Source organism: Callospermophilus lateralis, chromosome 13, assembly GCF_048772815.1.
Source record: "Callospermophilus lateralis isolate mCalLat2 chromosome 13, mCalLat2.hap1, whole genome shotgun sequence".
Classification (NCBI taxonomy): Eukaryota; Metazoa; Chordata; class Mammalia; order Rodentia; family Sciuridae; genus Callospermophilus; species Callospermophilus lateralis.
This window is the reverse complement of record NC_135317.1, coordinates 59,521,139-59,544,501: the sequence shown is the minus strand read 5'-3', so window position 1 is coordinate 59,544,501 and position 23,363 is coordinate 59,521,139. Positions and strand designations below refer to the sequence as shown.

Below are 23,363 nucleotides of genomic sequence, written 5' to 3'. Positions count from 1 at the left end.
TAATTAGTGGGTGTGCATGATGGTGGAATTCATTTCAGTCTTTTCACATATGTACACAGGAAAATTATTCACTCTACTGTCTTTTTTTTTTTTTCCCCCCTGGGTACCAGGGATTGAACCCAGGGGCCTTACCAAGTGAACCACATGCCCAGCCCTTTTCATATTTTATTTAAAGATTAGGTCTTGCTGAGTTGCTTAAGACCTCACTAAGTTGCTGAGGCTGGCTTTGCATTCACTATCTTCCTGTCTCAGCCTCCCAAGCTGCTGGGATTACAGAAATGTGTCACCACACCTAGTTCTACTGCCTTTTCTATTCCTATCTCCCCTCCCTTCCCTTCATCCCATTTGTCTAATCTACCAAACTTCTCTTTTCCCTCATCCTTTAATGTGATTTTAGCTTCTACATATAAGCAAAATACATTTGACCTTTGGATTTGGGGGACTGGCTTATTTCACTTAGCATGATAGTCTCCAGATCTATCCATTTACTGGAAAATGCCATAATTTCATTTTTCTTTATGGCTGTGTGTGTACATGTTTGTGTGTGTGTGTGTTGTGTGTGTGTGTATAATGTGATGTGTGTGTTTCTATTTCACATTTTCTTTTTTCAATATTTAATTTTTAGTTACAGTTGGATACAATACCTTTATTTCACTTATAAATAAGTGAAGATCAAACCCAGGGTCTCACACATGCGAGGCGAGCACTCTACCGCTGAGCCACATGTATATCACATTTTCTTTATCCATTTATCCGTTGAGGGGCACTTAGGCTGGTTCCAAAGCATAGCTATTGTGAATTGAGCTTCTATAAACATTAATGTGACTGCGTCACTGTTGTATGCTGATTTTAAGTCTTTTGGATATATATACTAAGGAGTAGGATAACTGGGTCAAATGCTGGTTCTATTCCAATTTTTTTGAGGAATCTCCATACTGCTTTCTATAGTGGTTGCATCAATTTGCAGTATCACCAGCCCTGTATGAGTGTACCTTTTCCTCCACATCCTCACTAACATTTATTGTAAGTTGTATTCTTGATAACTGTCATTTTGACTGGAGTGAGATGGAATCTCATTGTAGTTTTAATTTGCATTTCTCTAATTGCTAGATATGTTGAACATGAACTAAACAGACACTTCTCAGAGGAAGAAATACAAAAGTTGTCAAATATAAAATTCTTCTCTTGATCTCCTATTTAACCAGGTCTTGTAAAACATTTTACTATTCAGTGTAGGTTTATAGAAGAAGCTCCATCTGTACAAATTTGTTTTTTAAGATTATCAGGGTCCCCAACTTGGGCTGTTTCTCTATTGCCTCCCCTTCTTTTATATGTTGAGTAAAAGGTTATAAGAGATGAACCTTCAACTGCTTAGGCTTTGAGTCCTGTACCTCAGTTGTTTTCAAGGACCAACCAATGATGACATATGAACAAGTCATCACCTACATTTCAGTGTTAAAGTATTTTCTTTGTGAAATAATAGAAATGGTGGATTTTTTTCCCCTCGACGTTCTTCTTTATTTAGAAAATTTTCAAAGTCCCCAAACCTATGACAGACTTCTGAATGTTCATTTTTGTTCCATCTGTATATTTATCTTGTCAGTAAAAATCTGGGAAATCCTGTGGTAGAGGGCATTCTTCTTTTTTTTTATTGATTGTTCGAAACCATACAAAGCTCTTGACATATCATATTTCATACATTAGCATACATTAGCTTCAAGTGAGTTATGAACTCCCTTTTTTACCCCAAGTACAGATTGCAGAATCACATGGGTTACACATCCACATTTTTACATAATGCCATACTAGTGACTGTTGTATTCTGCTACCTTTCCTATCCTCTACTATCCCCCCCTTCCCTCCCCTCCCATCTTCTCTCTCTACCCCATCTACTGTAATTCATTTCTCACCTTGTTTATTTTCCCATTCCACTCACAACCTCTTATATGTAATTTAGTATAACAATGAGGGTCTCCCTCCGTTTCCATGCAATTCCCCTTTTCTCTCCCTTTCCCTCCCACCTCATGTCTCTGTTTAATGTTAATCTTTTCTTCCTGCTCTTCCTCCCTGCTCTGTTCTTAGTTGCTCTCATTATATCAAAGAAGACATTTGGTATTTGTTTTTTAGGGATTGGCTAGCTTCACTAAGCATAATCTGCTCTAGTGCCATCCATTTCCCTGCAAATTCCATGATTTTGTCATTTTTTAGTGCTGCGTAATACTCCATGGTGTATAGATGGAGGGCATTCTTCTTATCACATTTCCAAGGTAAGTTGGCTCTGATAGTCTTAGGTTTTAATTACTATTCTTGACAACCATTTCTCTTTATTTTAATCCATAGTTGATTCATATGGAAGGGTAATGTTAAAGGCCATTATCTTATATTATAATTCAGACACAAAACTGATAGAGTAGTATTACATTAAATTAGCAAAACTTAAAGAGAAATTTTTATTTTTTAAATTCATTTGGTTAAAAAATATGAACATGAACATATTGAAGCCTACCGATTTTTATTGTTATTTATAGGTTTACCTAAAAATGATTTGTTAACACATCTTAAGCAATCAGTGACAGATTTTAAACAACATCTACCAATCATCACAGCACTGGGAAACCCGTGTCTCAAGCAGAGGCACTGGGAGGCTCTCCAGGAGATTATTGGAAAGTCAATTAACCTAGATAAAAACTGTACTGTGGAGAATCTTCTAAGCCTCAAGGTAAATATAGTTGGAAAGCAATAGAATGAAATCCTAGAGCAGCCAATTGTAAGTAGGCAAGTAAATCTATAAGGGATTGGAATTATAACATGTCTGGGAAAATAGTAGATAATATATGATAGGATCTTATGTATAATTGGAAATAGTGGGTAAGCTACTCATTTATGCTATTGTTATCTAAATGATTAGAAAATAGTAATACTGGTTCTCATATGTGACAAATTCAATAATTTAACAATGCTACTTCTTATAGAACAGAAATTTATACATTTATAGGAACTGAAAAATCAAAAGTACTGCATCTGATTTTATATAAAATGTAAGTATATCAAGAGTATTAGGATGGCACTACCAATAATTTGATATTATATCTGAAATGTCTAATTAGCAATAACTTGATTTGCCACAAAATTATGATTTTTCCCAGTTTTTTGGAGGTAAAAAGTTTTCTATTTTCCTTCCTAAATTATAATATGCTTCTTTTATGTTTAAAGTATACATACTATAATCAAAACCAGCATTGCATCTATAATTCTACTGCACAGAAGAACATGGGGAATATTTTAAGGAATTTAAAAAGAAGAATTTTTAAAGATAACTTTGACTTTTAAAATTAGTTTATATTTCCAGTCCTAATCTAAACCTCTCTCCTGAAATCCAGACTTGTATATCCAATTTTTCTATTGACTTCTCTAAGAGATATCTCAAAATTAACCTGTCGTAAATTTTACTTTTTATTCTCCATCTCCCTAATTTGACTTATCCTCGGTCAGCATTTCCATCCCGGCTAATGGCAGCTCCATTCTTCCAACTACTTACACCAAAAATCATGAAGTAATTATTAAATCTTCTCTTGCTCTTCTACTCTGCTTCCTATCTGAATCTATCATACTTTCTTATTGCTCTAGCCTCCTAAACAATCTATATGCCAAAGATAAATTCAGTCAGCTATCTAGATAATTGCAGAACATTCAGGGTCAATGCCAACAGGGGAATCCTCAGACCACCATGCTGAATATCAAGCACAATTTCATTGACAGTTTCATTTTCAAAGGCTTGGATTAATGGAACTATAACTGGGCAAGTTAATTTGAGGGTAAGAATTTATAAAACTGAGAGAAGCAGCAAAAATAAAATTAGGCTAGACAGAGATAGGAGCAGCAGGAGGCTTACATGGGATTGGTGGCCTATAATATCCCAGAAGGCTCCAGTGAGCTATCCTCACCTTTCTAACTTGAATGGTTAGCTTCAAAGGGATATCCTTTGCAGTCTGGGGAGGGTCCAAATTAGTTGAACAGGACATCTGAACAACAACAAAAAAAAAACAACAACATATTTTCAACCCTAAAGTACTGTGTAGCCAGGCACTAAAGGAACTCTTCTTCTTAAAGTGAACTATAATAATAGAGGGAATGAAGTGGCCATCAGCAGGCAACCTCAACTGAACTCTGAGAGTTCCTGGATGGTTTGGGTAATCCTGTAGAAATTGAACAATTTATCAAGTATCTATAGGTGCACAGACAGACAGGGGTTGGCCTAGAAACTCATCCCTAATTTTTTAAAACCTGAGTTTCTTGGGGTTGACCCTGAGATAATAGTCATGCAGCCAAACTTTCTAGAATAGGTCCTAATCCTGTCAATATCATGATATCATATGACAACCATTCTGTCCAAGATGTCATACAAGCTCTGAGAAGCCAATCACATGAAAACATGTCATAAAGTTAAGAGAAAGAGGTCAGTGGTTTACATAAATGAACATTATCTCTTTATGGTTAATCATTTCCACTTTAGAAAGTTTTGTTTTTTATAATAGAGGTAGATGGTGCCACAACATGCAACTAAGTTATTCAGAGTCACTCCAGGTGAACTTGGATTGGCATGAAATAACTACACTAAGACAGAGAAAATAACTTTTCCTTGGGATTCTTCAGAGATGGCTCCTCTACTCTAGCTCCCACAAGGGAGGCAGAAAAAAGAGGAGGAAGATTCTCTGAAGCCCCTTTTTATTGAGGGGAAGACACTCGAGAAAGTTCCACCCTAATGAGAGGGGTCAGGTTTCAAGGGATTGAGTCTAGCTTCGTGATGGCTTATGGTCAGCAGATTGACATCTTGGAAGGCCACACCCATCTCAGGTGCTGTGTGGGGATCATAGGCAGAGCAAGCGAAAAGGACACATATGTGGCCAGCCCAAACAGAGAGGCAACATCAGTCCAGTCCACAAATATATTCATGCTCATAGTTCACACACATACAGCCCATGGCTGGTTCACCACAAGATGGTTCATTATAAGCATTAAGATTCATCTGAAACTTCTCAGATACTTCTAATAGGAAAACAAAACTATTTGTCAATCAGTTTCCAAACTTTTGACTATAAAGACTTAACAGTGTTAGATTCACTTGGTTGAAATTTTGCCTTACATGATCAATATCTGGATTTAGTTTTGAATAATCTCAGGTGTTAGTCACAAAGTCCTTTCTTGGGGCTGGGGTTGTGGCTCAGTAGTAGCGTGCTCGCCTAGCATGCATGAGGCACTGGTTTCGATCCTCAGCACCACATAAAAATAAAGACAATAAAGTCCATCAACAACTAAAAAAATATTTTTTAAAAAATCCTTTCTTTCTGATAGTCCCATGGCTTTTTATCTGTCTTTGGCTGAATAATGTATGTTAAAAGGTAAGCCTCTTTCCCAAAACTGTTAAGACCATAAGCAGTCAGCTGATTTCACCATCCTTACCCCATCTTTGGCAGGTTTATAAGAAATTATGAAAACTAGTCATGCCTGCCCAATACTCCCTGCTGAGCTACATGATCAAAACATCGAGATTAGATATCATTCTTCAGTCCCGTGAAGGTGACACATGGGAATAGTGGTAGATACTGTTGATATTTGTTGATTAATTGTATATCATCTTCTGAGAAGCATCTGTTCAGTTCCTTGTACCATTTATTGATTGGGTTATTTGTTTTTTTGTGTGTGTGTTAAGGTTCTTGAGTTCTTTATATATCCTAGAGATTAGTGCTCTATCTGATGTGCATGTGGTAAAAATTTGCTCCTCAAAAAAATCAATCATTATAAACTATACAAAACATTATAAATACATACATGAATAATAAAAATATATTTCATACACGCAACACATACTTTGTCACTTACATCTCAATATTTATTGAGGTTAATAAAAATGTAAACTACTAAAGTAGTAATGATAGGCATCTTTTATATAATTTTCTTTAAAATAAAAACCAAAAGAATGCCATCTGCACATACACAATAGGTATATATTATTACATTGACTACAATAAGAAAAAAAATTAATTTTCACTAAGAATGAAGAAAGCACTATGTCATTCAGGTTTTGCCATTAAATCTCAAGTTAAGATATAAACTTAACTGGAATCAGTTCTTCAATTCTTCTGATGAACCTTTTAAAACATACATTTAGATTGTTCATGTTAAATGTTTCAGGAATTGTTTGCTCCACCTAATATTAAATAATAATATGTTCATTTCAGATATTTCAGTATGAAAACAAAATAAATGAAATATCAAACTCAGCAACTAATGAAGCTGCTCTTGAAAAAATGCTATTCAAGATTATCAATCTTTGGAACACTACTCCTTTACGTGTAGTTCTTCATCACACAGAGATATACTCTATCCTAATAATTTCATCTAATTTCATAGATGATATATTTGCTCAGTTAGAAGAATCTCAAATCTTACTTGCAACAATTAAAGGATCTCCCTATCTCGAACCCATTAAGGTAAATTTTATGGCAAAGATAAAATGTTTTTATTCTCTACAGTTTCTCACTTTAATTTTTGCATCCTACAGTTTTGCACTTGCTTTTAAATTACATAAGTCTTTCACATGCTTAAGTAGAAGTGAGAATGAATATTTAATGGTTTGAATACTAAAAGTAACTTTATGGGAACATTTATTATTCATGAAGAAGTGTCAGAATGTTTAATTGGGACAGAAAAGATAAATTTAGATCATATAAAAATATGACCCTACAAGCCATGACTTTTTACCAGCGGTGTTCAGTATATCCTGATAATTCTTCAGTGAGTAGCCACACATAAAATATCTAAAAATTCATTTTAAAACTTCAAAAAATTCAATAAGATGTGATAATATAAATATTTAATAATAAAATTAAGATAATTGATCATACATATGTACATAAATCTATATAAATATATTGACATATAGAGTTACAGAGAATGTATACACTGAACAAATGGAAATCACATTATTCAGAAATACACAAACGTTTAGAGACAAAGTGTCAGTTAGGTGGGCCTTAGAGAGAAAACTCAATGAATTACAAAGAAGGGATAAGTCAAATAGCTTACATGGTCTATCAATGTGGAACAAAAAATAAAAATGAGCCACAGAAAAATAGCAAAACAACAACAAACAAACAAAGAAAAATATACAGAAAAATTAAAAAATAAAATTATAACCACCTGGATGAGTATGGTGGCACCCATGTGTAATCTCAAGTATTTGAAGATGAAGGCAGGAGAAACATGAGTTTGAGGTCAAGATGGAAAACAGCAAAACTTTGTCTTAAAAAAAAATCTGAATATGTAAGAAATGTAATCCAAATTTTTTTAACTTAGAAATAAGCAACAAGGAGAAAATTACATATTAAGCCTTGTGACAATTGAAAAGAGCCCTATGAAAACGAATATTTAGAGCATTAAATGCCTTAATTAAAAAGTAAAAATAAAGTTAATAAATGATAAATTAGACACATTTGAGAAGCTGGAAATTCAAGTAATTCCTTGAAAAATAGAAATTACTAAGCTCAATCAAGAAGAAATAGATATCTAGATGTGGTGGCACATGCCTGAAATCCCAGTGGCTTTGGAGGCTGAGATAGGAGGGTCACAATTTCAAAGGCAACCTCAGCCAACTTAGTGAGGCCCTAAGCAATTTATTGAGAACCTGTCTCTAAATAAAATATTAAAAAGGACTGGGGATGGGGCTTAGTAGTTAAGTGCCCCTGGGTTTAATCCCCAGGAAAGACAGAAAGGAAGGAAGAAAGAAAGAAAGAGAGGGGAGGGGAGGGAGGGAGGGAGGAAGAAATTACTCGAATTGTCCTCTATTTATTAAAGATATTGAAATTATAGGTTAAAAATCTGCCCAAAAAAGAATTGTCTGATCCTAGATGGTTTTACAACACAATGGAAGAAGAAAAATACCAGTTTTATATTAATTCATAGAAAATTATAGAGAAATAAATCCTTCCTAACTTATTATGTGAAGCCAGCATTACTATAATATCAAAAGCAGACAAATATATAATAAGAAAACCACAGAACAGTAATCCTTTTGAACAGAAATACAAAAATTCTAAACAATATTTCAAAAACAAGTCTATCAATATTTAAAAAAACAGGATGTATTAAGACATGCAGAATTGGTAAATAAAAATATCAATTGGTAAATAAAAATAATCAATGTAATTCAGCATATCAAACCTAAAAAAGAAAGCCATTGATTTTGTTAATACATGCTGAGAAAACATTTATCATATCAATATCCATTTCTGATTTTAAAACAAATTAGGACTAGGAAAAAAACACAGAGAAAGGACATCTATGAAAACATCATGCTTAAATGGTGAAAGAATGAACACTTTTCATCTCAGAGTATTTGACATTTTACTGAAGGGTCCTGCTCAATATATTAAAGCAAGAAAAAGATGTAAAAGTCATCCACATTGGAAAAGAAGTAAAATATTCTTTATATTCAGATGATGATTACCTATGTAAAAAAATCTAATGAAATCTTTTTAAAAGTGAACCAAACCCATTTTAGCAAGTTTGCAAGACTTTAAAAAGAAGCTAGATGATTAATACTACATAGTTTTCAAGATGTATTATAAAACCACAATAATCAAGAGAGGGTTATATTTATATAAGATAGATACACAAATAGAACAGAATAGAGTGTACAGAAATAGACCCACATAAATATGGACAACTGATTTTCAACAAAGGTACAAAAATAATTGTTAGTAAAAACAATTTTCTTTTGAAGAAATAGTGCTGGCACAACTGTATAATCATGCAAAAATAAAAAGTCATATCTTACAGCCTACACAAAATTTAACTCAAAGATCATGGACCAAATGTAAAACCTAAAACTAAAAATATTTTGAGAAGAAAACATAGGAGAAACAATTTTGTTGTCTTGTTTTAGGTAGATTTCTTTAATATAACACCAAAAGCACTAACCCACAGAAGGAAAATTTAAAACTGTATTTTATTAAAATTTTTAAAAACTTTACTCTTCAAAAGACATTGTTCAAGGAACAAAAATACAAGCCACAAACTAGCAGAAAATATTAGTGTGTATCTGTTAAGGGATTTATATAGAGATTATATAAATAACTCTCAAAATGCAATCATAAGAAAACAAAACAGCCCAATAAGGAAATGTGCCAGAGATTGAAGAGACACTCGACCAAATACATATATGGAGGGGGAAAAAAAAAACACGGAAAGATGCTTAACTTCATTATTTATTAAAAATACGATAAAGTAAAAATGAGATACTTCTACATGTGTGAAGAAATAACTAAAATTAATAAGATTGATCATCCCAGTTTTTGGTGTGGATGTAGAGGAACTAGAGCTCTCCTACACTACTCTATGGATTGAAAAATATTACAATAATTTCAAAACATTCTTTAAATTTTTTAATGAGTTTATATTTATTTATGTGACCCTCTATTAATAATTTTCTCTATGTCAGTGATTGGTAATGAGCTTTGATTTCAGTTTCTGGTATATGACTCTTAGAGTAATTTTATATATTTAGATTTGCAAGTATATGTGTTTTCTTTTATCATTGTAGGATCTTGTGAATGAATGGGATCAATACCTTAAACTCTTTTCTCATACCCTTGAGGTGTGGATGAACTGTCAAAAACAATGGCTTTATCTTGAACCAATCTTCCATTCTTTAGAAATACAAAGGTAAAAAATCAAAATATACCAAATGTAGCATGGTTGTGAATGTGTTTTTATGCAATTCTTGACAAATCATTTCTTCAGTGAACAAAATAAGAGTATAGTCTGCTGAACCATTAGTTAGTTTTTTTCTTCATAAAACAGTACAAGCATCATCTTTATTTCAGAAAGCCTTTGTTCTCAAGCCACAATATTATTTGTTTTTTCGGTTCTGGAATATTAGTGTGACTTTGATGTGAATGATGAACATGTAGTTGCATTTATACACGAATGAGAATTTCTTGCTTTGAACCAATTGGAAGAAGAAATGGCCTTGACAAATTTCAATCATAGCATTCAAATTAGTTGCTTCTAACTTTTTTAATGATTGGTACAGACAAATGAGTTATCTAGACAAAATTTAAACTACTGACAAAATATCGTACAATCTACTATTATATTAACCTACAGTCATTCTGAAAGTCTTCGAAGATGAAACCACATTATATCTAAAGAGAAAATTCTTTATGTTGCTATGACTTTGAGCCTTAAATTCAAACTTTTACAGCTAGTGATGCAGCTCAGTGGGAGAGCAGAAGGCAGGCACAAGGTCCTGGGTTTGATCCTTAGCACTGCAATCAATCAATCAATAAAGTGAACTTTGATACTACATTTTACCAAAGATTTCCTTATTAATGGAGAAATCATGCTCCTTGGTGAGGAAGTTCAAAATGTGACCAAGTTGTCTTTTTACTAAGTGTGCTTAGGTTGAAAAGGAGGCTTTTAATGAGCAGATGCTGAAGGTACCTAAACAATAAGTCTAAAGATAAGAAAAAAAACTCAGTTATGGACTTCCCTTTAACTAGTGAAGAATAATGGGCCTTGAAATCAGTGAGGTAGATCTGAATAAAGAAGAGGTGAATGATAGATTAATTAGAGGGGAAAATTCTGTATGGAGAATTTACCCCCCAACTCCAAGTTACCTGTAAGGACTGCATTCATTCCTTCCAGAGAGATTGGGAGAGATTCCAGACTAGTAGAAGGGGAGATCGAAATCTCCATGAGAGAAGTTTTACTGAGCTGCAGAAACATTTAGAGCCTATCACCCTAGATGGAAAATAGGAGAATAGTGGAAGGGTTCTCTGGAGAGTTTGACATTTATTGCCCTAGTCAAGCATTAGAAACAAGGGCTTGCCTCTTCTCCAGAGAATTCTGAAGTAGCCTTCGCTAGCAAAATAAGGAAGAAGTGCAAGAATTCATGATTATCTTATGCCAGTGGTTCTCAACAAAAATGATTTTTCCCTCTAGTGGATATTTTGCAAACCCTGGAAATATTTTTAGTTGTTAAAATTGAGGTGTTATTGGCATCCAGTGGGTTGAGTTCAGGGATTCTATAAAACATCCTACAATACACAGGACCCCACCACTATCACCACCAAATTATCTGGTACAGAATGTCAACAGTACTGAGGAAGTTGAAAAATTCTGACAGATTTTGCAGACACAGTAGAAAGTTCCAAGCTAAAGCCATCTTGAAAGATATTGACCCTAAAGAGCTCTTGGTCAGAACAAGAGATTACCAGAATTATACCACTTAGAACAGGAGCTTGAAGAGTGATTGTAAGAGGTCAGCAGGGAAAAGAAAGAAAATTAAGGGCAAGGTAGAGGTTCCTGTTGAGGTGTCTCTAAAACCCCAGTGATATTCTCCATAAATACTTGCCATGCCAGAAAGCATTCAAGAAGCAAAAAAGAACTCAAAGTCACACTAACTCATAAAAATTAAAAAGACCTTTATTCCGCACTTCAACTTCCAAGCCACGAAGAGCTTGAATCAGGTTGGGGCTACAGGGATGGAAGTGTTTCGAAAATATAAGTGATCAGAGAAGGTGAGAAGCAAACTCAACTTTTGAAGGTACTTCCCTCAGTTAACCTCAACAACAACAGAAATAAAACTCAAACTAAAATATTAATGGATGGTCATGCCACATATAAGTGTTGCCTTCCTTTTCCAGTGTGTAAAAACCATGATAATAATCCGTAAAGTAAAATTTCTACACCAAGGCTGACACCTGTATTACATTTCCTTATTCTCTAAGATTAGATAATCATTAACAAAACTTCCAATTGTATTATGTATACCTCTATGCTCTTGCTCTTAGAAAAATGTCCTCTCTGCCTTCTCCTCACATCGAAGCTATATTCCTTTAAAACCCAGATATTTTGCTTCTCTAAATTGTCCAGTAGTTATTTGTGTTAACGTTCTACTACTGTGACAAAATGCCTGAGACAATCAATTTATAAAGAGGAAAGGTTTACTTTGGCTCATGGTTTCACAGGTTTTAGTCTATGGTTACTTGGTCTTGTTGCTATGTTACGAAATACATTATGGTGAGAAGCAAATGGTAGAGCAAAGCTGCAATCAGAAAGCAAAGAGAGAGAGGGGAGGAAACTGAGGTACAAATATCCCTTTTTAGGGCACTCCTCCATTACCTAACTTTCTCCCACTAGGCTCCACCTCCTATAGATTCTACCACCTTTCAATAGTGCCATAATGGGGGCCAAGGGGAAATTCAAAATCAAAACTATTGCACTCTTTATTTTTATTACATTTCTTAGAACACAAACTGCTTCTACTTACTTTATGTAGAACTTGTTATATCTACTTCCCACTACACATTAAAATATAATCTTGTTATCGACACTTGTAGTCTAATTTATCTTGTTTTCTTACCATATATATCACTTGTATATAATAGATAATAAGATATCTTTAATTAATGATTGATCAAGTAAAAAAAAACATACCAAGCTTGTTTCATAAATTTACAATATTCTATGGCAAATGATTTTTAGATTTTAATTATAGCAGCTTCAAAAATAGTTATGTCTAATTCTATTTCTAAAGGCAGCTTCCAGCAGAAACAAAACTTTTCTCTGAGGTGCTCTCCCTATGGAAAGAAATAATGTCAAAAATACACGGCAAACTGGAAGCTTTGCAAATAACCATCTCAGCAGGAATCCTTGAAGTTCTGCAAAATTGCAATAGACATCTTGAGCATATAAAGAAAAGTCTAGAGGTAAAACTATAGCAATCCTAAAATGAGACCTCATTTAAATCTACAAAACTAATATAATACACTGCAAAAACAAATTCCAGTGAAGACTTTCTCCTTAACTTTAGCTACCAACAATTGTTTCAATTCTCATAATCTATAGTGTTAACGAAAATACTATCAAAAGAAAAAAATGGATGGGCTAATCTAAAAGATGCTCAGGCAAATTACCAAACTTTTGAATGCCCAGGTTTCCCACTGTTTAAATTGAGAATGACAGTGCCCCCTGTGCTAAATGAGATAATACATCTACAACACCAAGAGCTAACACAAAGTACTTAAAGAAGGTTAATTATTTTATTAACATTACTATTATTATTAAGTTGATAAGTTCAGCAAAAGTTGAAATAGAATACTTTGATGAGCTTATAAATTACTGATTCCACATATTCTTTTTAAAAAATATATTTATTTTTCTAAGTTTTAGGTGGACACAATATCTTTATTTTACATTTATGTGGCACTGAGGATCGAACCCAGTGCCTCGTGCATTCTAGACAAGCGCTCTACCACTGAGCCACAACCCCAGCCCTGATTCCACATATTCTTAAATTGCCAGAACATTAAATCATCAGCTGGATTCATATCCTTAAATATTGGGTCTTCATATTTGAGATTCAAGATGCATGTGTTCACTTCATTTCATAAACCAAGTTTTTGTTCCAGCATTGTTTGTTTTTCTTTGTTGAACACTAGTCACAGTGGTAGTGACGACTCCTGTAGACTACCCCTAGGTAGTCACAACCTCTAGAAAGTTCTAGAGGATCTCTTCTGTGCAAATTCATGCTCTGGGGCAGGCATAAAAAGCTGTGCCCCGAGTGATAAAGTTTACCAGGCAATCTTTGAGATAAGAATTTCAATTATTTCTGGCACATCTTTGGATTATATCTGAAAATCATTACAAATCACTTATCTTTAATTTCTTCATGGATTGAATGCCTGCTTTATACCAGGCACTACTGCTATGTACTTGGACTACAAAGATAAAAGACATATCCCCTACTGTCACAGAACTCAAAACATATTACAGAAAAGAAAAAAATGTAAAGAACTATTGCAATGCTATGTTAAGTTTGGTAGTATGACTATATTTAAATAGGAGAAATTAACTCTGCATGGGAGAAGCTATAACTGACCTAGATCTTAAAAAAGTGTAGGTATTAGAGACAGGGGTAGTGGCTCTGTGGTACAGTGGTCACCTAGCATGTGTGAGACCCTGGGTTTGATCCTCAGCACCACATAAAAATAAATAAATAAAATAAAGGTATTGTGTCCAACTACAAATAAAGATTAAATATTTTTTTAAAATAAAGTTTAAAAAAGAAGTATTAGCTAAGTAAGTATCAGAATACAGATGGGTCAATGAGTCTCTTAGGCAAATGGAAAAAGTACAAAGGCACGAAGTCATCTATGGTACCTTCTGGTGAAAAATGTGTTACAGATAAAATGTAACAAATGGGAAACTGGTAGGGAAAGATGGCATTCTCCAGGGAGTCCGGGGACAGCCAGTAAAGGGCTTTGAACATTGATTGTAATGAGTTTTTACTTTGATGAGCAGCCACTGAGGAATTTTAAATAGGAGAATGAGATAATTTAATTCAGAAATATCTTTCTGCAAAAAAGCATAGAGTATGGATTGGACATTGCCTTAGTATGTTTTATTGTTAGAGAACACACAAGACTGGGTAACTTAAAGTGGAAACATTTAAATTTAAATGGAAATCTATTTTGCCTCTTGGCTCTGGAAGCTGGAAGCTGGGATTCAAAAGCATGGCATCAACATCTGGCAAGGGCCTCCTGCTTCTTCACCTCCTGGCAGAAAAGTGGAAGGGCAAGTGAATAGGAACATAAGAGCTAAAACACAAAGGGAAGCCCGGGGGGTAACTAATCTAGTCCCAAGAAGAGCAGGAATTCACTCACTCCCAGGAGAATTAACCCAGTCTCCAGACAGCAACATTGACCCCTTCCATGAGTGGAGACCTCATGACTTCTTAAGGGTCCCATCACCTCTTCCACCATCACATTGGAAATCCAATTTCAAAATGTGTTTCAGAGGTAACAAAACATTGATACGCTAGTGGGGACAAAGTATTCATCTATTTTTCATCACTGAGATGAAATACCAGAGGTTGTGTACTTATAAAGAAAAGGAATTTATTTTGGCTCATGGTTCCAATCTGAGATCAAGGGGCCACCTCTGGTGATGGCCTTCTTGCTGGCCGAATCCCAAGGCAGCATAGGGCATCACATGCTAAGAGACAAGGAGTACACATGTGTGCCTGGGCATTTCTTATGGTCTTTCAATCATGGGGGCTCCATCCTGATAACCTCATCTAGACCTAATCACCTCCCTAAACAACACATTCAGAATAAGTTTCCATCCTCTTCTTAACTCCTCACAATGGGGATTAAATTTCAGCAAATGGAGCCTTGGGGAACACACTCCAACCCTAGTCAAACCATAGTAGGCAGTGGAAATGGTTATTTAAAATCCAAGTAAAAAGTCTAGAAATGTTGGGCAGCTAACATAATGCTGTGGTGAGAACGAAAGAAAGTGGAGCCAAGAGCATTGGATGGGTAAATGGAGGATAAATTAAAGATGCCCCAGATCATGTCTAGATCTACAACTTGGTCCAAAGGGTGGAAGATAATCATATTAGAGAGATAAGAGCAGAAGAGGAAGAGGCTTATGTGGAAGCAAGTAAGTTTTGTTTACACTCTAATAGTTGTGGGACATTCAGGTGAACACCTTCAATGGGCGTTAGGGTATAATAGCTCCTCCTTATCTGCAGTTTCACTTTCCATGGTTTTAATTATTCATAGAGTCTAAAACTACAAATGGAAAATTCCAGAAATAAACAATTCACAACTTTAAATCATGAACCATTCTGAGCAATGTAATGAAATCCCACACCATCCTGCTTCATCCTGCCTGGGTTTTGAATCATCCCTTTGTCCAATATGCCCACAGTTTGTGTGGTCCCTGCCCACTAATCACTTAGTTGCCACCTCAACTAAGTGATTGGTTCAGAGAATGTATCACCTACAGATAAGGGGATATAACTGTATATTAATCTAGAGTAGAGAGTAATGATCTGAGCTGAAAAGCAAATGGGTATGTATCAAATAGCTCAAGAAGAATAAAACGAGGGGCTGGGGATGTGGCTCAAGCGGTAGCACGCTGGCCTGGCATGTGTGAGGCCCGGGTTCGATCCTCAGCACCACATACAGACAAAGATGTTGTGTCCGCCAAATACTAAAAAAATAAATATTAAAATCTCTCTCTCTCCCTCTTTCTCACTCTCTCTCACTCTTTCTTTTTTAAAAAAAGAATAAAACGAGTGAAGAGTGATGAAGATGGAACTCAAGAGACGTCAAAATTATGGTATAGAGGTGAAAGGGTCTCTTGAAGGAAAATGATTAAGAAGTGGCCAAGAGACAGAAGAAAAACCAAAATTATAGAAGTCAAAGGGCAAATTAAAAATAAAAAACAAAAACAGCAGAGGCAACAAACTCTTGAAAAATATCGCTCCCTGTCAATTTGGTAATAGTAGTGGCCAGATGGCAGGCAGAGTGTGAATTCACCGAGAGAATATAGCTTTTGAGTTAATAAACTGTCTTTTCAAGAACTTTGGTATAAAGAAGAGATGGGCAAGTAACAGTAGCTAGAAGAAAGCAAAGGGAAAGGGAGGGCTTCCTGTACTTTTTCGTGAGAGAAATTTAAGGTGGAGGCCTATTGCAAGAGAGAGATGGAAGACAGGGGAGTAATAAAGAAAACAAGGTATTTTAACCTGGCGTAACTGAATGCCTTTTTCTCTGAAGAGAAGGCAAGACTTAAGGCTAGCGTGAAGTTGTGAAAGAGGTGGTGGGAAGTGTAGGAATTCTCTGTACTGTAGAATGTGAGGTCATTTGTGAAATGATGACTAATTTTCCAAGGTGATAACTTCAAATGTAGGGAAAGAAGAGCAGAAAGTGGAAGCATGCAAAAGCAATGCTAATAACACCAAAATCCAGGGCTTTATCAATGATCCATAATAAAATGGTGTATGTGGGGTTTTCATTTGTTTCTGTTTTAGTTGGGATTTTTATTTATTTGTTTTGCTCTGTTAGAAGTCTGTTAGCAACTCGAGTATATCTTTAATTGAGCATGTTATATCATTTTGGCTGATACTACCACATCTATTATACGATACTTTTAATGTCATGGTGACCGTGTGTAAATGTAGTCTAAGTGTGGATGGGATTCATATCATGATTGGACATATATTCTGAGTTACATTTCTTTTCATTCCGGATAGGATTACCTTGAAATCAAAAGAAAGATTTTCCCAAGATTTTACTTTCTTAGCAATGCTACACTTCTTGATATTCTAGGTGGCAGTGGAAATCCTGAGTCTGTACAGGTAACAACACTATTCTCTGTTCAGCAATATTGTTTCTTGACCAGATCAGGATTTTATAATGTTACTGACATTTGTTTCTGGTTCACAGCCCCATCTTAAGAAATGTTTTGAAAACATAAAACGAGTGTTGATATGGAAACAAGAAATTGGCCCTCCTGCTGTAAAAATGCTCATATCTGCTGAAGGAGAAGGTCTTGTGCTGCCAAAGTATGATAAATATCCCAAAACTAAACATTTAGGCCCCATAACACCTCGTAATTTCAAAATCTCTTTGAATTCTCTGATATTTCATAGAAGTTTGCCAAGCAAACTATCTTCAAAGATAATATTTTTCCATCAATACACTTTTACCTTTCGATACTTTCTATAGTACATGTTCTTCTCACTTTAGCTTTAATTAAAAGTAAAAAAAAAAAAAAAGTAATCTTCAAACTCTTGAGAGCTTTCTAATTTTCACCTGCCTTTTGCTCCATCATTGAATTCTGCCTTAAGTTCTCAACTCTCTTTAGCACTTGCCTTTTTCTGGATGGGAAGGTTTACTATTTGGGGTCATTGTTGCTTTCACACACCTCTGGTTTCATGGTGGTGAGCTCCCAGGCAATGAGCTAGGCCCTTCCTTGATACTGGTCTAACTTGCCAGCCCCAGTGAGGGCTCTCTAACTGCTGGCTTGTGGCCTCTGATATAAAGGTCATTTACAAAATTCTGTGCCAGGCCTTTTTATCCACAAAAGCCCCTAACAGTATCCTGCTATTTAAAAAAGATCCAACAAAGTGTCTGGCTAGCTCAATCAGTAGCACATAAGGCTCTTAAAAAGATTCAGTGAGGCATACAAAGATGTTTTTTAATACAATTTATCAATCTCATACATTCATATTTTACTCAGAATATAACTACTGTGTTTATTCATGGTTTTGATATCAGAATTTCCTAAAGCTAGGTAATATGTTTTCTGCTTACTTTTCCAAGTAAAAATCTAGAAAAGCCAGAAGATATAGAATTATAGCCTCTTATTATTATAAATGTGCATATAAAATTAAGTCTACAGGCTTAAACATGAATCAAAATAATATTCATAATATTATAATATTTAATATTTTCATAATTTTTTTAAATCATAGGAAAATTCGTATAAGAAGTGCTGTAGAACAGTGGCTGGTAAATGTAGAAAAAGCCATGTTTGATGTGCTAAAAAAGTAAGTACAATTTTTAAATCTTAAAACTTTATAATATATAGCTATATATCTCTCTCTATATATATGTATGTCTATGTCTGTATTAAACTTGGTTAGCTACTAATATTGGTAGAAAATAACCAGAGAATTTATAAAGTAAGGTCCCTTATAAAGTGAGTTTTGATAGAGGATGGTGGCACGTGACTAAATGAAAAATAATAATTTTACAATATAAATATCAATTTGAGAGTGTAATCGTGATGACATTTGAACAGTTTTATGTGTGCTGAGTTTTGTGTGTATCTGAAAACTGGCCAGGATCTGAACTCATCTCCACCTCTGCCTCTTTTCAAAAGATTCAGTGCTCAGGTAGCCTCCAATTTCAGTCCATATTGCTACTTTGCACTTCTGTTTCATTTTACTTCCTTGGACTATGTACTTGGTTTAGTCCTTTTAATGTTGTCTTTTTATATTTTAATCTATCACTTCTTACAATGAAAAAGGTACCTCAGAGTGTGAAATTTTAAAACTAATTTGATTAGAACAGTCTTATTATATCTCTTTTTACTTAAAAACACCTCTATTATTTATGCTTCAAGGAAAATTTTCAGTGCCAAGACTCTGCTGCTTCCTAAGTAAGGTGTTATGATTTGAATTTTAAAATGTCCCCTAAAGAGCGCAGGTGTTAGGCAATGTAGCAATGTCCAGAGGTGAAAAGATTGGATTCTGAGAATTGAAACCTCATCAGTAGATTAAACCATCAATGGATTAATAAATTAATGGATTACTAGAAGGTAACTGAAGATAGGTGGGGTAGTAGGAAGTAGGTCACTGGGGGCATGACCTTGGACTATATCTTGTCACTTGACTTCCTTGGTCTGTTTCTCTTTCTCTCTCTCTCTCTCTCTCTCTCTCTCTCTCTCTCTCTCTCTCTCTCTCTCTCTCTCCCCCTATCTATCTATCTATCTATCCATCTCTATCTCTATCTCTATCTCTCCTAGCTGCCATGAGCTAAGAAGCTTTCCTCCTCCATTGGGTTCTGCCTCATGGAAGCCCCACAGCAAAGGAGTTAGTTAATCATGAATTGAACCTCTGAAATCATGAGCCCACTATGAACTTTTCTTCCTCTAAGTTGTTCTTGTCAGGTGTTTTGGTCACAATAATGACAGACTAAGATACAAAGTGATTTAAGAGCCAAACCCTCCAGCAAGGATCATAAAAGTTGGAGTGCTATATGTATGATACAAACCCTTCACTCCTCAGGAAGAAGGTGGAAGTTCAAGATTCCTTCCTGATTATAAGATTCTAGGCTCAGAGTTGGGTTTGTGTTCATGTGTCTCCTCTTTTCCTACCCGTTATAATGTGTATATTTTCTCAGTAGTCTGGTGTGTAGGATTCTTTCAACTAGTTTCTATCAAAACACATGCTGCTGGCATATATTAAGTTGGATCTTAAATAAAACTGTCTGGATTTTTTTTATAACTTATATCCTCTCCCTTATAATTAATTTTAAAGTAAGTGCAGGACTTTACTGTTAAAATTCATCTGAGGGTTTCAGCCCAATATTCAATTTTGTAGAAATTATTTTAAATACAAAACATTTAAATACATATTTGCCATTGATAGTATTTGCCATCCAAAGCTAGTATATCTTCTTCTGATTTAATATATTTTTACCATTCCCAGAAATTCAATAACCTCATTAGAAAAGTATAGCTAATGTTAAAGAGGAAGTTAAGAAATATTCATTAAGCATGGATTAAAGCTCTGTTAATTCTATTTGGTACCATACAAATGCCTAAATTAGAACAAAACAATCAGAGATCTTAAAGAAAAATTCTCCTGTGGCCTTGCCACACTCAATTATTTAATGGCCATGATCAATGATTAAATGTAGGTAATATAAATACATTTTTAATAGATTTGTGAATCAAGGAGTTGAAGACTGGACCCACCAAAATTTTTCCCTGTGGGTGGTATCTCATCCAGGACAAGTGGTACTCATTGTGGTAAGTTAACATTACTTTGATATATGTATATAATATAATATAGATCATGCTACATTGTCAAATAAGTAATATTTGGAAACTAAATCATTAAGAAGGGTACTGAGCTGGGCACAGTGGCATTCATCTGTAATCACAGTAATGTGGGAAATGAAGTCAGAAGGATTGCAAGTTTGATGACGGCATAGGCAACATATGAGATTCTATTAAAAAAAAATGGGAGGGATATAACTCAGTGGTAAAGTGTTCCTGGGTTCAACCCCCAGTATTGCAAATAGGAAAAAAAAAGTCTACTGATATTTGTTTCTTACTTTGAAATGTATTAAATATGAGATGGACAGATGCATAAATAAGTGATAAAGTAAATGTAACAAAAGTTATACAGAATATAGAATATAGGTGGTGGGTATATAAGTATCACTGTTTAATTCTTCAATTTTTCTATTGTTTAAAAATTTTCCAAGTATAACATTGGAACTAAATCATGAATTATTTTTTGCATTATATTACTTTTTGATGCTATCATTAAGAAGTTACTAAAATTTGGTGACCAAGATTAAGGTGACAGCAGGGCTATGTTCCTTGTGAGAGATTCTTGAGGAAAAATTATTTCTTTTCCTTTTCTGGCTTCTAGAGGTCTCTAACATTCCTTGGCTCATGGTTTCTTTCTCTGTCTTTAAAACCAGCAGTGTTACATCTTTCTGGCCATTCTTTCATAGTCATATTGCCCTCTGCTCACAGATGGGAAAAAATGTCATTATTTTGGACCCACTTGGATAATCCAGAATAATCCCTCCATCTTAAGATTTTTAATTAAATTGTATCTTCAAAGTTCCTTTTGCCATGTAAAGTAATATGTTCACAGGTTCTGGGGATTAGGCATGGATATCTTTTAGGAAACCACTATTTTGCCTACTCTGCATATTTGCTAATGCTAATTATTGTTTTTCTGGAACTCAAAAAAGAAATAGAAGGAAAATTAGGAAAGTGTGATATCGAGAAAGCTAAAATTGGAAGTTTTCTTCAGAGGTAGAGGTAGTGGTTGAAACTTGGAGAGTGGTAAAATTTTTCCCAGCAGAATGTCTAAAATAAGAGCGATAAATAAAGACACAAGGGACATCAACATTTAAGGAATAGGCAAAAGTCAGGGAGTCTATGAAAAAGAGTGGCCTAATGGGAAGAAAAAAAGTAAAATTTAGAGTTGTCAAGGAAGCTGAGACAGAAGAAAGACATTTTTGCTTGATTCTCTAATTTTCTCTAGAAAAAAATGTGTCTAGTCATAATTTTTAAAGGCTCTGGAGATGTCTGAAAACTCTATTAAATCTGTCAATTATCAGGGTCAATATGAATCTTGGAGAGACTGTTTCTTCTGAAGCCATATTGCCCCAAGTTTCCATTATCAAGTATTTTTGAAACATACTTGACTATTTGGCTTGAAAACAAATCATATCTTAGAATGAAATAGACATTATTACTTTATGTATATATGTGACTGCATGACCAATATGATTTTACAACATATATACTCAGAAAAATGAGAAATTATTTTTTTAAATTTTATTTATTTTTATGTTGTGCTGAGGATTAAACCCAGTGCCTCACGATGCTAGGCAAGTGCTCTACCACTGAGCTACAACTCCAGCCCCGGGTTAGCAAGGATGGTGGAATGTGATGGACATCATTATCCAAAGTACATGTATGAAGACACAAATTGGTGTCAACATGTTTTATATACAACCAAAGATATGAAAAATTGTGCTGCATATGTGTAATAAGAATTGTAATGCATTCTGCTGTCATTTATTTTTTTAAAAAATCAATTAAAAAATGAGAAATTATATCCCATCTATGTATGATATATCGAAGTACATAAATGAATTCTACTGTCATGTATAACTAATTAAAACAAATTTTTAAATTAAAATAAATAAATAAATCATATCTTTTTATTTTGCCTTGACCCACCATAATTTTCAAGTCTTTGTTAAGATAATCTGGCATTGTACACACAAATTATGATTATCAAATCTTCTTGTTCCTTTTGCTTATCCATTTGACTGAATGCTAACTCTTATATCTCAACTGAATGACTTGTTTAAACTGTTCATGACAAAGGTGGAAAAATTACAATGAATTGATCTGCACATTTCCACAGTTTAACAGAAATTCAAATAATTAGATCTGCTATACTGAAAAAGATTTTTCTCAGATCCCTATGCTTCAAACATGCTTAACAATAAGAAGCCATCTGTATTCTATTTCCAGATGTCCTTTATGGTAGATGTCAGCTTCAATCATTGCATGTACTTTTGCCAAAATTTTTCCCACATCTGCCTTAGCAGCTGCTAATTTCCCATCCCATGAATGCAATTCACAACTCCTCTTCCTCTTGTCTTTTGCATGTGTTACATGACTAGGAGGTGTCTTGCAATGAATGTAAAAAGGCATTGTAAAAGAGTGGGTATAATGAGATGTCTATATGCATTGACCACTGAGAGAATTTCAATATGGATTTACCCAAGATAGAGTTATAAGTCATTCCTCTATAAATAAACAGATAAATACAAATCTAAAATCTAAAATCTGGTTCACAATCTCCCTCACCATGGATGTTCTCACCTGAGGCTGTGCATTCTGAATAACTGTTTCAAGGACAACAGTACAGTGGCATTTGACCAGACTCTGCTGTGACATGTCCTTGACTATAGTTCCCACAGTCTGTCCTAAATTCTTACTCCTGCCCACTTCCCAAGCCTCAGTCTATAGCTTTCTGTTGATCTGATGATTATGAATCCGTTACATCCTCTTAGAAAGTCACATAGTTTCTGTTGCATGCAACCCAGAATGCTAACTGATGTACCACATTTCCTATCCTGTATCTTCCTATCTGGCTTTGGAAAAATCTCACAATGATATGTTGCCTCTATGCTAACTTTTCTCTTATTTATAACTTTATCACTTGATAGCTTTAT

The 23,363-nt window shown here is 34.5% G+C and overlaps 1 protein-coding gene across 1 annotated transcript in view; it reads left to right on the top strand.

Moving 5' to 3' along the window:
* The window catches only part of Dnah14 (dynein axonemal heavy chain 14), a 343,676-nt gene that overhangs the window by 100,159 nt on the left and 220,154 nt on the right, over positions 1-23,363 (top strand). Inside the window, exons 19-26 of the mRNA XM_076872908.1 lie at positions 2,529-2,719; positions 6,240-6,491; positions 9,602-9,723; positions 12,602-12,773; positions 17,108-17,212; positions 17,301-17,419; positions 18,332-18,406; positions 20,307-20,394. Coding sequence (XP_076729023.1) covers positions 2,529-2,719; positions 6,240-6,491; positions 9,602-9,723; positions 12,602-12,773; positions 17,108-17,212; positions 17,301-17,419; positions 18,332-18,406; positions 20,307-20,394 — 1,124 coding nt within the window. The remainder of the gene's footprint in view (positions 1-2,528; positions 2,720-6,239; positions 6,492-9,601; positions 9,724-12,601; positions 12,774-17,107; positions 17,213-17,300; positions 17,420-18,331; positions 18,407-20,306; positions 20,395-23,363) is intronic.